This window comes from Oryx dammah, unplaced genomic scaffold (genome assembly GCF_014754425.2).
Source record: "Oryx dammah isolate SB20612 unplaced genomic scaffold, SCBI_Odam_1.1 HiC_scaffold_18, whole genome shotgun sequence".
Classification (NCBI taxonomy): domain Eukaryota; kingdom Metazoa; phylum Chordata; class Mammalia; order Artiodactyla; family Bovidae; genus Oryx; species Oryx dammah.
This window is the reverse complement of record NW_024070202.1, coordinates 29920984-29935252: the sequence shown is the minus strand read 5'-3', so window position 1 is coordinate 29935252 and position 14269 is coordinate 29920984. Positions and strand designations below refer to the sequence as shown.

The window sequence follows — 14269 nt, the reverse complement described above, 5'->3', positions numbered from 1 at the left end:
GGTCACAAAGAGTCGGACACAACTGAGTGACTTCACTTTCACTTAGATTTCTAAATACATTTTTTAATCAGCTTGTTGACTTCTACACATGAAAAAGACAGCTGAGATTTTGATTGCTGCTGCTGCTGCTAAGTCACTTCAGTCGTGTCCGACTCTGTGTGACTCCATAGACGGCAGCCCACCAGGCTCCCCCATCCCTGGGATTCTCTAGGCAGGAATACTGGAGTGGGTGGCCATTTCCTAAGTGAAAAGTCAAAATGAAGTCGCTCAGTCGCGTCTGACTCTTAGCAACCCCATGGACTGCAGACTTCTGCACATGAAAAAGACAGCTGAGATTTTGATTGAAATAGCACTAAATTTATAGATTGGTTTGGGGAGAATGCATATCTTTAAAAATATTCACCCTCTAAATCAATGAATAAGATAACATCTTATTTATTATATTTAGGTATTCTTTAATTTCTTAAGCAGCATTCTATAGTTTTCACATAGAAGATTTACAGATCTTTCATTATATTTATTCTATTTTATATTTTTAATGCTATTGTGAATGCCACTTTTAATTTCATTTGTAGTTGTTGCTACTATTCTGAGAACCAGTTTATTTTTTCATAGTTATACATCTTATTAAGGTTACCTATCCACTTCTTTTTGAGTGAGTTTTTGTGGTTTGTGTCTTTCAGGGAATAGAACCTCTTCTATGTTGTCAATATTATAGGTATATCTTTGCTTGTAGTATTCCTATATCAATCTTTTAATGTCTTTGGGATTAATAATAATGTACCTTCTTTGATCCCTGATATTCATAATGTCTCTTCTCTTTTTTGTTTCTTCATCAGGTTTGCTATAGTTTTACTGATTTTATTGATCTTTTTAAGGAATCAGCTTTTAGTTTCACAGTGACTGTTTCTAATGTTTTCTGTTTTTAATTTCTCTGTTTCCTGCTCTCGTCTATATTATTTCTCTTCTACTTGCTTTGCATTTGATTTGCTCTTCTGACTCTAGTTTCTCAAGATGCAAACTCAGTTAATGGATTTTAGATCTGTTTCTTTTCTAAAGTAAGCACTTGATGCTATAAGTTTCTCTTAAAGCAGTTGATCCTTGAACAACATAGGTGCTAGGGACACCAACCCCCATCCAGTCAAAAATCCAAGTATAACTTTACAATCAGTCCTCTGTGTCCACATCTTGAATTCCACCAGCTGGGGTCATGTAGTACTACAGTAGGTATTTTTTGGAAAAAATTCCTGTATAAGTGAATATGTACAGTTCAAACGCATGTTGTTGAAAGATCAAGTGTATTCCACAATACAGATACCTTGTATTTTCATTTTTACTTCAAAAGTTTTTAATTTTTCTTGAAACTTTCTATTTGGTCCATGTATTATTTAGAAGTAGGTTCTTTAACTTTCAAATATTTGTGGATTTTCCAGGTATATTTCTGTTATTGATGTCTACATTTTAATTCTATTATGGCCCAAGGACATACTTTGTATGTTTCCTTTGAACTTTGAACTATATGTACTTTGAAATTATAAACGTTTTTTCTTTCAATGTTGAGAATATTGTTTATCTCAGTGAACATTCCACATGCACTTAAGAAAAATGTTTTATGCTGTTATTGGGCGAAACTGTCTATAAATATCAGTTATAGCTAGTTGGATGATAGTATTGTTGAGGTTATGTATATCTTTAGATCTTTTGCCTACTTGTTCTATCAAGTATTAAAGCCTTCAGCTAAAATTGTGGATTTGCCTGTTTCTTCTTTCATATTTTTTTTTTTTTTGCTTCATGCATTTTGAAAATTTTTTTGAAACTTAAAAAAAAGACTTCTTTTTTATAGATTAAAAAAAAATAGTGTTGTTTATTTATTTGGCCGTGCTGGGTCTTCATTCCTGTGTGGGCTTTTCTTTAGTTGCAGTGTGCAGGCTGCTCATAGCGGTGGCTTCTCTTGTTGCTGAGCATGGGCTCTAGGACACATGGACTTCAGCATTTCCGGTGGGAGGACTCAGTAGTTCTGTAGCACAGGCTCAGTATTTGTGGTGCATGGGTTTAGTTGCTTCAAGTCATGTGGGATCCTCATGGACCAGGGATTAAACCCACGTCTCCTGCATTGGCAGGTGGATTCTTTACAACTGAGCCACCAGGGAAGCCCTATAGATTTTTTGATGTGAACCATTTTTAAAGTCTTTATTGAATTTGTTATAATATTGCTTCTTCTTCTTTTATTAATGTTTTTGGTTTTTGGGCCCTGAGGCATGTGGGATCTTAACTTCCTGACCAGCAATCGAACTTGCACCCCCTGCACTGGAAGGGGAAGTCTTAACCACTGGACTGCCACAGAAGTCCCTTGAAATTTTGCTTAAGTGAATAAATACTGAGATTATGGGTGGTTTTTTGCCTATGGATCATAGTTTCCTGTTTCTTTGCACATTTAGACATTGTAGAATACATATTGAAATCTATGCACAATATGTTGAAGAGACTCAGTCCTGTTTTCTTCTGAGGAAAATGTTGATTTTACTCTCATGTGCATGTGTGTTTGCTAAGTTGCCTCCGTCATGTGCAGCTCTTTGTGACCATGTGGATTGTAGCCCACCAGGGTCCTCTGTCCTTGGGATTCTTCAGGCAAGAACACTGGTGTGGGTTGCCGTGCCCTATTTCAGGAGATCTTCTCAACTCAGGGATCGAGCTTGCGTCTCTTACGTCCCCTGCACTGGTAGGTGGGTTCCTTACCACTAGCACTACCTGGGAAGCCCTTTTACTACAAAGCTACAGTCATCAAGACAGTATGGTCCTGGCACAAAACAGAAATATAGACCAATGGAACAAGAGAGAAAGCCCAGAAATGGTATTTATTTTTGAGTATAGCTTTCCCTAAATTTTCACCTATATGAAACCACTTCTGTAACTTTTATTTATTATTATGTTTATTCTTATGTCCCAGTTTAACCATCATGGCTGTGGGATTTAGCTTCTATCATAATAACCAGCAATTTTAATTTGTTCTTCGGATTATATCTTTAGGATTTACTATTAGATTTATAGCAAGGACACCTTTGTGTAAATATTGGCCTTTTAGTAAAAATAAGTCATAACTTACAGGGAATGACTTCAGTTCAGTTCAGTTCTGTCGCTCAGTCATGTCTGACTCTTTGCGACCCCATGAACTGCAGCACGCCAGCTTCCTTGTCCATCACCAACTCCCAGCGCTTACTCAAACCCATGTCCATTGATTAGGTGATGCCAATCAACCATCTCATCCTCTGTCATTCCCTTCTCCTCCCACCTTCAATCTTTCCTAGCATCAGGGTATTTTCCAATGTAGTTTCAGCTTCAGCATCAGTCCTTCCAATGAATATTCAGGACTGAGTTCCTTTAGGATTGACTGGTTGGATCTCCTTACAGTCCAAGAGACTCTCAAGAGTCTTTTCCAACACCACAGTTCAAACAATGACTTGAGAGACACCAGAAAACTCCTTAATTCCAAAGGGAAACCTGAAGATCATTTTTTTTTTTTTGAGGAAAAGAAGTCAGTGAAAGTGTTGAATGAAGGTCAAAGAAAGGAAGTTTGTGTTTTCCCAAACCACAAGGCAAAGAATGACCTCAAAGAATAACTTTTCTGTCCTAAGTATGACCCTAAATAATGGGGAAAGGAGGTAATAAATAGCATAACAAAAATTTTATGAATAAAACAAAAGAACAAAATTATTATGACCTATGGAATGTGGTTTGTAAAATATATTCATTAAAATAACTTTTTTGTTATTATTGCCTTCTGGGATGTTAGAATTTTATTTGTGTTTTACTTTCACATATCATCCTTTCTTATTTCACAAGGTGCTCCCCATAATAATTTCAGGTGATACTGGCATGAAATTGAAAATTAAATGAATAACTAAATTAAATGAATTAAATAAAATTAAATTAATGATGATCCAAAAAATGAAATGCTACTAATGAACAAATATTTTAAGAAATATAAATATTTTTATAGCTCTCTATCAATTTTAACGGAGAAGGCTATGGCAACCCACTCCAGTACTCTTGCCTGGAAAATCTCCATTAGGATCTCATATGTCCTAATACCCCAAATTATAGTTTACTGTATCTCTTTCCAATTATAATTTCACATTTCTTATCCAATAGTAGTTCCATATACTTCAAAAACAAAATTTTTTCCTTTGCCTTAACACAGAACCAATCTGAACATTGCCTGTGACATTCCCACTCTTAGCCACAAGATGGCCCTGCAAATCAGCATTTTGCAGATACACGTTTCTCAGGGTGGACTGATGATTTTCTTTCATATTTCTTTGTTATATTTTAACATATCCTTTATTTTTCTTTTCCATTAGCAGTGAGAACTAGTAAGAACAAAACAGATTTAAAAAATTGACCTTTCAACAATGTATTCTTTGGGTTGTTATCATGCTCTCTCATTTATAGTTGTTTCATCTAGGACAATGCAAAAATTAATCACACTTACCTTACTCTGTAGCTGTTATCATTATTTAACTTATTTTGGAATATTTCAGTGCTTTAGGTTTAAGCTAAGAATATAGGTTACATAGTATACTTACCTTGGGAAATTCCATTATAAAATCATAAGCATTTGCTTCCTTTGCTGCTTTCTCAATGTCTTCATTAGTCACACCATCTTGTCCATATCTAATATTGTTATTAATGGTGGTTCCAAACAAAACAGGCTCTTGGCTGACCACTCCAAAATGTTCCCGATAATGCTGCACATTTAAAGTTCTGATGTCGTTACCATCCACCGTGATCTACAAATCCAAAGAAATGAATCATTGTGATGCCTTTCACTGCATTGGGTTAAAACCTTTTTTACTACTCCAAAACATAAGCTGAGAAGCAGGTTGTTTCAGGAAACAAAGACTGACTATATTTTGATAAAATATGTATAGCAAGTACATTGCCAATAGACTTTTTCTGGTAATTGTGAACTAATAAAACCTAAAAAAATTGACTTAAAATTTGGTCAAACTATATGAATATCTTTACCCCATAGACTATAACCTGCAAGGCTCCTCTATCCGTAGAATTTTCCAGGCAAGAATACTGGAGTGGGTAGTCATTCCCTTCTCCAGGAGATCTTCCCGACCCAAGGATTGAACCAAGGTCTCTTGCATTACAGGCAGATTCTTTACTGTCTGAGCCACCAGGGAAGCCCTAACAGTAAGGTTAACATGATCTACAGGCCCTAACATGATCCATAAATTAGGTATTATGAGGATATATACCCTAGGAGTCACAAATGTTATTATGTAGACACATGTAAAAAACTTCAGTTTTGTTATTTTAAGACTTATGTGACTTCTGCATTGTTTTCTAGGAAATTCTTTCCTTCCCTCCAACACCACAATCCTCTGCAAAAGATAAAAGTGCATTTTATTCCCTGCTATAAATAATCTTAAATGAACATTGTATTCCCCATAGATAATGCCATTATCCATTATCCCAACATATTTCAATGACAGAAGCCAAGGTATGATAATCGTTAACTCTGGTATTTCACACCAACTGGTATTCTGTCAGGGCATGGGCATTCCATGCAACTGCTTTATATACGGGATACTTGGCCAATAATTTATTCAATATTAGCATGAATACGTAGGTCTAATGGCACCCCACTCCAGTACTCTTGCCTGGAAAATCCCATGGATGGAGGAGCCTGGTAGGCTGCAGTCCATGGGGTCGTGAAGAGTCGGGCACAACTGAGCGACTTCACTTTCACTGTTTACTTTCCTGCATTGGAGAAGGAAATGGCAACCCACTCCAGTGTTCTTGCCTGGAGAATCCCAGGGATGGGGGAGCCTGATGGGTTGCCGTCTATGGGGTCACACAGAGTCGGACACGACTGAAGCGACTTAGCAGCAGCAGCAGCATACTCCACATAAAGACTTGAGATGTTAAATTTATGTTTCAGAAGAATATATTTTCTTTTAAAAGTAACAGTTGAAAAACTGAATAGAAGCAGTGCAAATTATGCTTCTGTGACTATCATAGTCTTGTTTTCTATGCCATTTACAGGTTAAAAAATTAAGGGCAACATATGGATGATCCAAAAAAATGAGATGCTTATTTTCTACAGATGTCATTCTATTGGGAAGTCTTGAGAGACTGAAATTCTTGTTAAGTTCTTGGTGTTAAAAATTACTAGTTATTTTTCTCTACAGCATTTATTATCTTCTAACATTATATAATTTACTGATTTTATTTATGGTCTGTCTCTGCTTATTAGAATGTAATCTTGATGAGGGCAAAGAGGTTTTTTTTGTTTTGTTCAGCAGTGTATTCCCAGCACATAGAACAATGTCTGGCTCTTGGTAGGTGCTCAATAAATACTTGCTGAATGAATTAATATCCAGGAGAGAAAACAATATGGCTTCTCTCCCAGCCCCACTGTTAAAAATTAAAAGTTGACATAGCTGTAAGTTCTCTGTAACAGATGGGCATTTCCATATCTCGTGGTGTGGACTGTACATGATCTTACTAGGTGCACTTACAAAGCCGTCATCAGGATCATATAACCTCTGCAGAAGCTGGACTGCTGTACTCTTCCCACTGCCGTTGGGGCCGACCAAGGCTACTGTCTCTCCAGACTTAATTTTGAGATTCAGACCTTTCAGAATCTATTGAAATGTATGGGAGGGAAATTCATAAAAGTAGGATAAGTAAGAATATGATTTTCCTATCTTCAGAAATTTAATGTATAATTACAAACAGAAAAATTTTGGCACTTAACAACAAACTTAGATCTTGCTATGTTTTTTTCATATATGTGTATTACCTACACAATTTTAGAAAGTAACAGTAAAGAACTAATCATCTCTCTATACAAAAAGAAGATCTAAGTTGAGTATTCAGACTATTAATGAGCCACAGAAAACGTTTCAACTTTTCAGTCAAAATATTTCATGTGAATTTCATGACTACCAAGTTAGAAAGTTATATCTTCTAACTTGCAGCAACAGGAATGAAACCTTGCTAGATATCTCTGTGAGCAGTTTAAGGAAGTTCTTTCTTAGAATATATTTAACACTGTTGCAAAATATATTCTAAAGTAAAACAACTGGCAGACTTCTTAGGGATTCGCTGGAATAGAATTTCACCACTAGAAAGCCTCCTTTTCTAGTGGTAGATCTCATAGGAACATTTTAACTTAGGGGGAGTAAGTGCTTTTATACTTTTCTCAATACCTGGGGGTTGCTACCAGCAGTTAGTGTCCTGGAACCTGCATTATGAGAAAAACTCCAAAAAACTGCCCTCTCAAAATGACAACAGTAATCCTGTTGAGAAACTCTCACCTATCTTTGCTTACATTTCTCCCAAACATGGGAATATTCTCTTGAATTCTTTTACTTTGATCTCCATATTTGTAAAGAAAGAGACTCTTTAAACAGACCAAAGGTAAAACCTTCAAAGGGCCACGCAGAGAAAAATTTGCTAAAAGAGATGAGAAATAAGGGAACCCAGTGGGAGCACCTCCTCTCCCATCTGCAATTTTACTCTAGAATTCACTTCTTTCTTTCGAAGAATCTATGTTTTGTTTATTTAAAGTGGGTTGATCTTTTTTCCGGGGGGAATTATTCATTTTTAAATTTAACAAAAAAGGCTATGTTTCAAAGGTTCATTTAAAAAATAGTTGTTTAAAACCCAGAGAGCTCTTTACCGGCAAAACTGCTGCTTAAGACTCCAGGAAGCCAACCCAAATGTAGTTGCAAAATGGAATTAAAATGCTCTATATTAAGAAAAATGATGGAAGACAACACTATTCCAATAATGGTAATTGAGTAACAAAAATTTTTTTTAATGGCAATCTTTGAAAAAAATAAGTTTAATCAAAGACCTAGAAAAAAATGAGGTAGTAGGAGTAGGTAAATATTTTTTTCAGTGCAAATTATGCAGGGGATATTTGGACACTTTAAAAGACAGTAAAGGTTGATGGCATTAGTAATTTTACCTATTTCACTTAAAATCATCCTTATTCTATAAAACAGGTATTTTAGTAGGAATTATTCCTTCCAATCTTTAACAGTAACTACTTTTTTAGATACATACACTAATAAGATGAAAGGATGAAAACAATAGAACAGACAGATGTATTTTTACTAGAAATTGTCCAAGACTGAATGATAAAAGGAGAAGGATGCACTTTTGCTGAGTGGTGTGTGTGTGTGAGTGTGTGCTTGTGTAAAAGTAAGAGACAGAAGCTGAGGCACAAAAGCTGGTGTAGTAAAGGCTTTAGGGAAGGGAAAAGGGAAAGACATAACATATACACAGTTCCCCCAGATTAGAAACTTCAAAAAGTTCACCAAGTTGTCTATGCTGAGTGGGAAAATATCCAGGGACCACCAATAGGTGGCACCATCAATTCAAGACATTTTTGCTGTGCTCCCAAATTCAGAGTGAAGGAATTCCAGGGAGGTGAAAATACTTTAGTCAGTTGAATACAAAGAAGAGGCTGCAAAATGCAAGTAGTTTTTCCAGCGTTATTTGTGCATTTGTGACCTATCCTTCCTTCTTTCCTTCTCCTCTTTCTCTATGTGTGTCTATCTCCATTTCTCCCCTCAAATCTCTAAACAAAGTAGCCAAATCTTGGTCAGACTAATCCTAAACAATATCCTAAGAAGTGATCGAGCCAGTGGAAAGTAATATTAGAAAATTGTACATTTCCGTAATTAAATTTTACTTACCTTGATAGATGGTCTTGATGGATAACTGAAAGAAACATTTTTAAATTCCACAGTTCCTTCTATGCATTCCAGTTTATAGCCTGTTGTTGAAAAGTTATCTATAGTGGGTTTCTTGGAAAAACAAAAAGGGCATTATAAATCTTACAAAACTATACTGACACTCTCTATATTCTAAAAGTAGTTTAAAGATGTGTTTTCTTTTGCAATATTTTCCTTTCTGCTTTAGAAGTGCATTGAGTTGGATATGAAGGCTTTGATAAAACACAATCTCCTAATAGAAGAGATAAAAACAATTCCTCTTTCCATAGCCAATTGGTCAACATGGATTTTGTCCATCTTTTCGTTTTAGTGCAATGAGTGTGCCTGTTCTTTGGTTTTCTTCTTGCAGTAATGATAGTTATCTTTCAAATCAATTGGGAGTCTTACCTTATCAATAACGTGGAAAATATTAAAGGCGGCTCCTCTGGCTATAGTGAACGTTTCAAAGTTAGGGGCTGCTGCTCCAATACAATAACTACTATGGATTACACTAAAAAAAACCTACAGAAACAGAAAATAATATTTATCCTTCACAGTTATATAAGAGAGACAACAGAATGAAGTGTATACTTGGTTGAGATTCAGAGGGATTCTAGAGAAATTAGATAGGAAAGATTGGAAGATGTTGTCAAACAGAAAGGAAATATTAGTTAACCCAAGTGTAGCTGGCCTTTTCTTAATGTTGAACAATTTCTAATTGTCCCATAATCATCTTGCTATTACCTGTGGGGAAGCTGAGCAGAAAAATCTGCTTACTGAGGACTGCTAGCTATACATGAACCTGGATAAGTGAGGAGGTGAGCTGTACTCTCTTGCATGCTGGTTAACTCCTTAACTTTAAAGGGAAGGATGTTATAGATTTCACTGTCTTAGAGATGCTGTACTATTCTTCCCCAACTTTTTTGATTACATGTATTAGTGGACAGTTGTCCATTTTCAGACAGACACATCTCTGCCAAAAGACAAATAAGCAAAGAATCTCACAAGCTAAGTGCTAGTTTCCCTGTCTTATAAATGAGGAAGCTAAAGCTTAGCAAGTTAGTTATAAGCCTAGAGTCACACATAATTTGAAGAGGAAAAAGGTGCTAAAAATTTCTCAAACTCAAGTTTTGTTTACCAGAAATTAATGAATAGCTTAAAGTCTTAAAAGTCTAAACTTTAAAAGATCACTTTAGTTGACAAAAAAGAAGTCTACATAAAATGGGAAGGCGAAATGAGAACTAAAGTATATCGGCCAGATCCGTTTAGTTCATCAAGACAAATGACTCTTAACCCTGAACTGATATGTTTATTATTGAAACTTAAGAGTGTAAGTGAAAAAATCATAATTTAATGTATAACCATTAAGAGTTTAAAAAACTCTAAGTTGTGATGTTGAACATAGCTGTATATAGTTTGTTTTAAATATTACTATGAGCTGAAAGGACAGAGGAAGAGCAGGAGAGTCCAATCTAGAGAATATTTCCAGAAGACATTTAGCAAGGTGAATGCAGAGCACCCTCTTATCTCAGCAAGATGGAAAGAAAACAGTCTTACAAGAGACTGGTCTTTTTGAATCCTGGATTAAGATGACTCTAACTCCCAGTGAAGAATTCAATTATGATTCTTTCAAAAGCATCATGCTTTAGAAGACACTAAATCATACTGGATGAGTAAATCCTGACAACATACAACTATAAAGGTGCATACAAATCATTTGAAGGAAACAAATACTTGTTCATTAAAACACTCACCTTTAAATATCACTATGATTCAAAGAGAAATTTTTAATAAACGCTAGGAAAGAAAAGATTATCTAAGCCAGTCTCCTTTGTTCTCAAATAAGACTTACAGCAAGAACAGTTCCGATGGTGTAATCAGGTTCTCCACTAAGAATCAAGGAGGTTCCATACCAAAAAGCAAGTCCATAGGTTCCATTCATAAAGAAGTACACAGCTCCAAGAGAGAGTTTTGAAGCAATAGCTTTTTTTATGCCAACATCCTTCGCATCTTTTAGATTCTGCGTATACCTTTAAAAGACACAACAAAATATAATAGTCTTGAGTGATAGTCGCTCAGTCATGTCTGACTCTTTGCAACCCCATGGACTATATAGCCCATCAGGCTCTTCTGTCTATGGAATTCTCCAGCCAAGAATACTGGAGTGGATTGCCATTTCCTTCTCCAACCTTGATAAAGTGAAACAAGTTGCTGAAAAACAAAGATTCTAGCCATGAAATGAGTCCATAATTTTCCTCTTCACTTTAGAGGAATAACTTTGGGATGAGGATTATTTCTGGGAAGAAATTTGCTGTCTAAACTTTTACAGTTTCTTCAAATTCCATTTCCATTTAATTTTCTTCAGGTAAAAGTTAAAGTCATGAATTTTGTTATGAATAAGATGAAGAGCAGGCTCGCACTTACAATAATTTTCATTGATCTTTGCACTGACCTCCCTATTCTGATGTCTGTGTATATATGTGAAAAGATGCCTGGAATGATAGTCACTAAATATTAATTATGTTTTTCTGAAGAGGGTGAAACAAGGTGAGTTATTTTTCTTCTGTATATTTCTCCAATGGCTTGAATTTTTGTAATATGGCTGCAACACTTTTACACAAATAATAAAGTTACTGATCTTATTTAACAAAACAAAAAACAACCACAAAAAAAAGTTGCAGCTGTGACGTCAGACAGAGATGTGTTCCCTTCACAGCTGGACCACTGACTCCTGGTGGAAATAGCCTCAAGGGAAAATAAAAGCAAGTGTATATTATCATGATTAAAGAAACAGACCTTTGAATTTCTTTCTCCTGGGCCCCAAAGGCTATGACTGTTCGGATTGATGACAAGACTTCTTCTGCTACAGCGCCAGCTTTGGAATAGGCATTTAATTCCTTACTGGATAATGAAATAACTATCTATAATAAACAAAGACCACAGTTAACCTGAGAATAACTTAGGGTAGACAAATACCATATGATATCACTTACATGTGGAATCCAAAAGACAGCTACAAATGAACTTATCTACAAAACAGAAATAGAGTTACAGATGTGAAAGATACATTTCTGGCTACCCTGGATAAGGGTAAGTGGACAAATTAGCAGGTTGAGTTTGACACATACAAACATATATATATAATAGATAAGTAATAAGGAACTACTGTAGAGCACAGGGAACTCTACTTAGCACTCTGTAATGGCCTATATAGGAAGAGACACTAAAAAAGAATGGATATATGTATATGTATAACAGATTCACTTTGTTGTACACCTTCAACTAACACAATATTGTAAATTATATCCCAATAAAAAATAAAAGTGTGATCGATTATCAGGAAAAAAAGAATAATCTGAGATACTAACAATGTGCAGAGAATTTAATTCAGGTAGAATCTAGAATGACAAAATTTTACTATTGAAAAGATACTTTATAACATTCTAACCCAGTCAGTTTGCAAATAAGGAAATCAATGATGACAGATACTGACTTTTTAGAATCTCACAGCAGTGAATAAGCTTAGTTTAACATAATCTAGAGTCTAAATCTCTGTTTTTCCTTCTAATGGAGCTTCACTGTTTTTTCTCTATATTTTTAAAAGCTTAGAAAATGAGTATCTATCTCAATACAGTGTGGAAAAATTTGATTTGGAGAAGAATATTAGGGACATGGTTCTTCTTAAGTGTATTTTGGAAATTAGTTTTCCTGATTTGACTTGATTTGATTTATTACTATGTAAAAAATAAAAAAGAAAAAGACTTCCCAAGGGTGACTTAGAGAGTTGTAGCAAGAAGAGGAATGAGAGAGAAAGAGACTATTTCTTGGCGATATTAGTCAAGTTTACTTGATTTCTCAAAATTTTTAATCAGCATGTGCCTTTTTCTCTATTATATATCTCACTTACTATTCCTTTAATAAGTGAAGGATTTAATTTAGTAATTAGCATAACAGTTCAATGAAAGGAAGCACGGAAATGGTCCTTAGGGTTATGAGTCTGTAACTGTGGCTTGCTCACATAACAAATCAATCCACTTTCAAAATACACTCCACATAACTGGAAAGTGGAGAGTGAAAAAGTTGGCTTAAAGCTCAACATTCAGAAAACGAAGATCATGGCATCTGGTCCCATCATTTCATGGGAAATAGATGGGGAAACAGTGGAAATAGTGTCAGACTTTGTTTTTTTGGGCTCCAAAATCACTGCAGATGGTGATTGCAGCCATGAAATTAAAAGACGCTTACTCCTTGGAAGGAAAGTTATGACCAACCTAGATAGTATATTCAAAAGCAGAGACATTATTTTGCCAGCAAAGGTCCGTCTAGTCAAGGCTATGGTTTTTCCAGTGGTCATGTATGGATGTGAGAGTTGGACTGTGAAGAAGGCTGAGCGCCGAAGAATTGATGCTTTTGAACTGTGGTGTTGGAGAAGACTCTTGAGAGTCCCTTGGACTGCAAGGAGATCCAACCAGTCCATTCTGAAGGAGATCAGCCCTGGGATTTCTTTGGAAGGAATGATGCTAAAGTTGAAACTCCAGTACTTTGGCCACCTCATGCAAAGAGTTGACTCATTGGAAAAGACTCTGATGCTGGGAGGGATTGGAGGCAGGAGGAGAAGGGGACGACAGAGGATGAGATGGCTGGATGGCATCACGGACTTGATGGATGTGAGTCTGAGTGAACTCCGGGAGTTGGTGATGGACAGTGAGGCCTGGCGTGCTGCAATTCATGGGGTCGCAAAGATTCGGACTCGACTGAGCGACTGAACTGAACTAAACTGAATTGTAACTAATTTTATGTAAGACATGTTCAGATGTTTGCTAAAGCAGAAGGTATTATAAACTGACTAATCCTCATTATTTGCCAAATTCACTTAATAAAGATAGCTATTTCTATAATGTATCCCTGAAGGGGAAGCTGCACATAGCAAAAAACCTTGTAGTGGGTTGGCCAAAAAGTTCATTTGGGCTTTTCTGTAACATCTTACTGAAAAACCCAAACAAACTTTTTGGCCAATCCAATACATATCCAGTATTCAATAAATACTTGTCAAATTAAATTGAATTAAAAGATGCTAGAAACCATCCAGCCTGGCTTCTTCAGTCATTTAGATAATTTTGACTTTGCTTCCTATTGCAACCAGTTAATAATAAGAGCAGACTTTAGTTTTCCCCACTGCTGTTCTTTTTAAACTCATTGTCCACTTCACTTCTTGGGAAGTTAAAACTCTGATTTTAGTAACATGGGTAATTTTCCTACTGAGGGGTCCTCATTTCTAGTAAGCTGGGGATGAAGATTTTTACAAGGGTTATACAAGGTCAACACTAGAATTCACTAAATAAAGATCTGTTGTCTAAACACCTAAATCTATTGTGAAGGGGTTTTTAATCACAGAATAATTTTTATTGCTGAAAGTTCTTGTTTGGTTGAGTTTGTATATAGCTAACAAATAAACTCAGTGAATTTTATGGTTTTGACTTCCATAAAGAACAATTAGCTTTGAAAAATTTTAAACTCAAAAAACCCCAAAA

At 35.6% G+C, this 14269-nt stretch overlaps 1 protein-coding gene across 1 annotated transcript in view; it reads right to left on the bottom strand.

Annotated features, from left to right (window-relative positions):
* The window catches only part of ABCB5 (ATP binding cassette subfamily B member 5), a 114531-nt gene that overhangs the window by 83209 nt on the left and 17053 nt on the right, over window positions 1–14269 (bottom strand). The window contains exons 7-12 of the mRNA XM_040260634.1: window positions 11535–11659; window positions 10591–10768; window positions 9147–9260; window positions 8721–8831; window positions 6531–6656; window positions 4584–4787 (exon numbers count right to left, since the gene is read on the bottom strand). Of these exons, the coding sequence (XP_040116568.1) occupies window positions 4584–4787; window positions 6531–6656; window positions 8721–8831; window positions 9147–9260; window positions 10591–10768; window positions 11535–11659 (858 nt within the window). The remainder of the gene's footprint in view (window positions 1–4583; window positions 4788–6530; window positions 6657–8720; window positions 8832–9146; window positions 9261–10590; window positions 10769–11534; window positions 11660–14269) is intronic.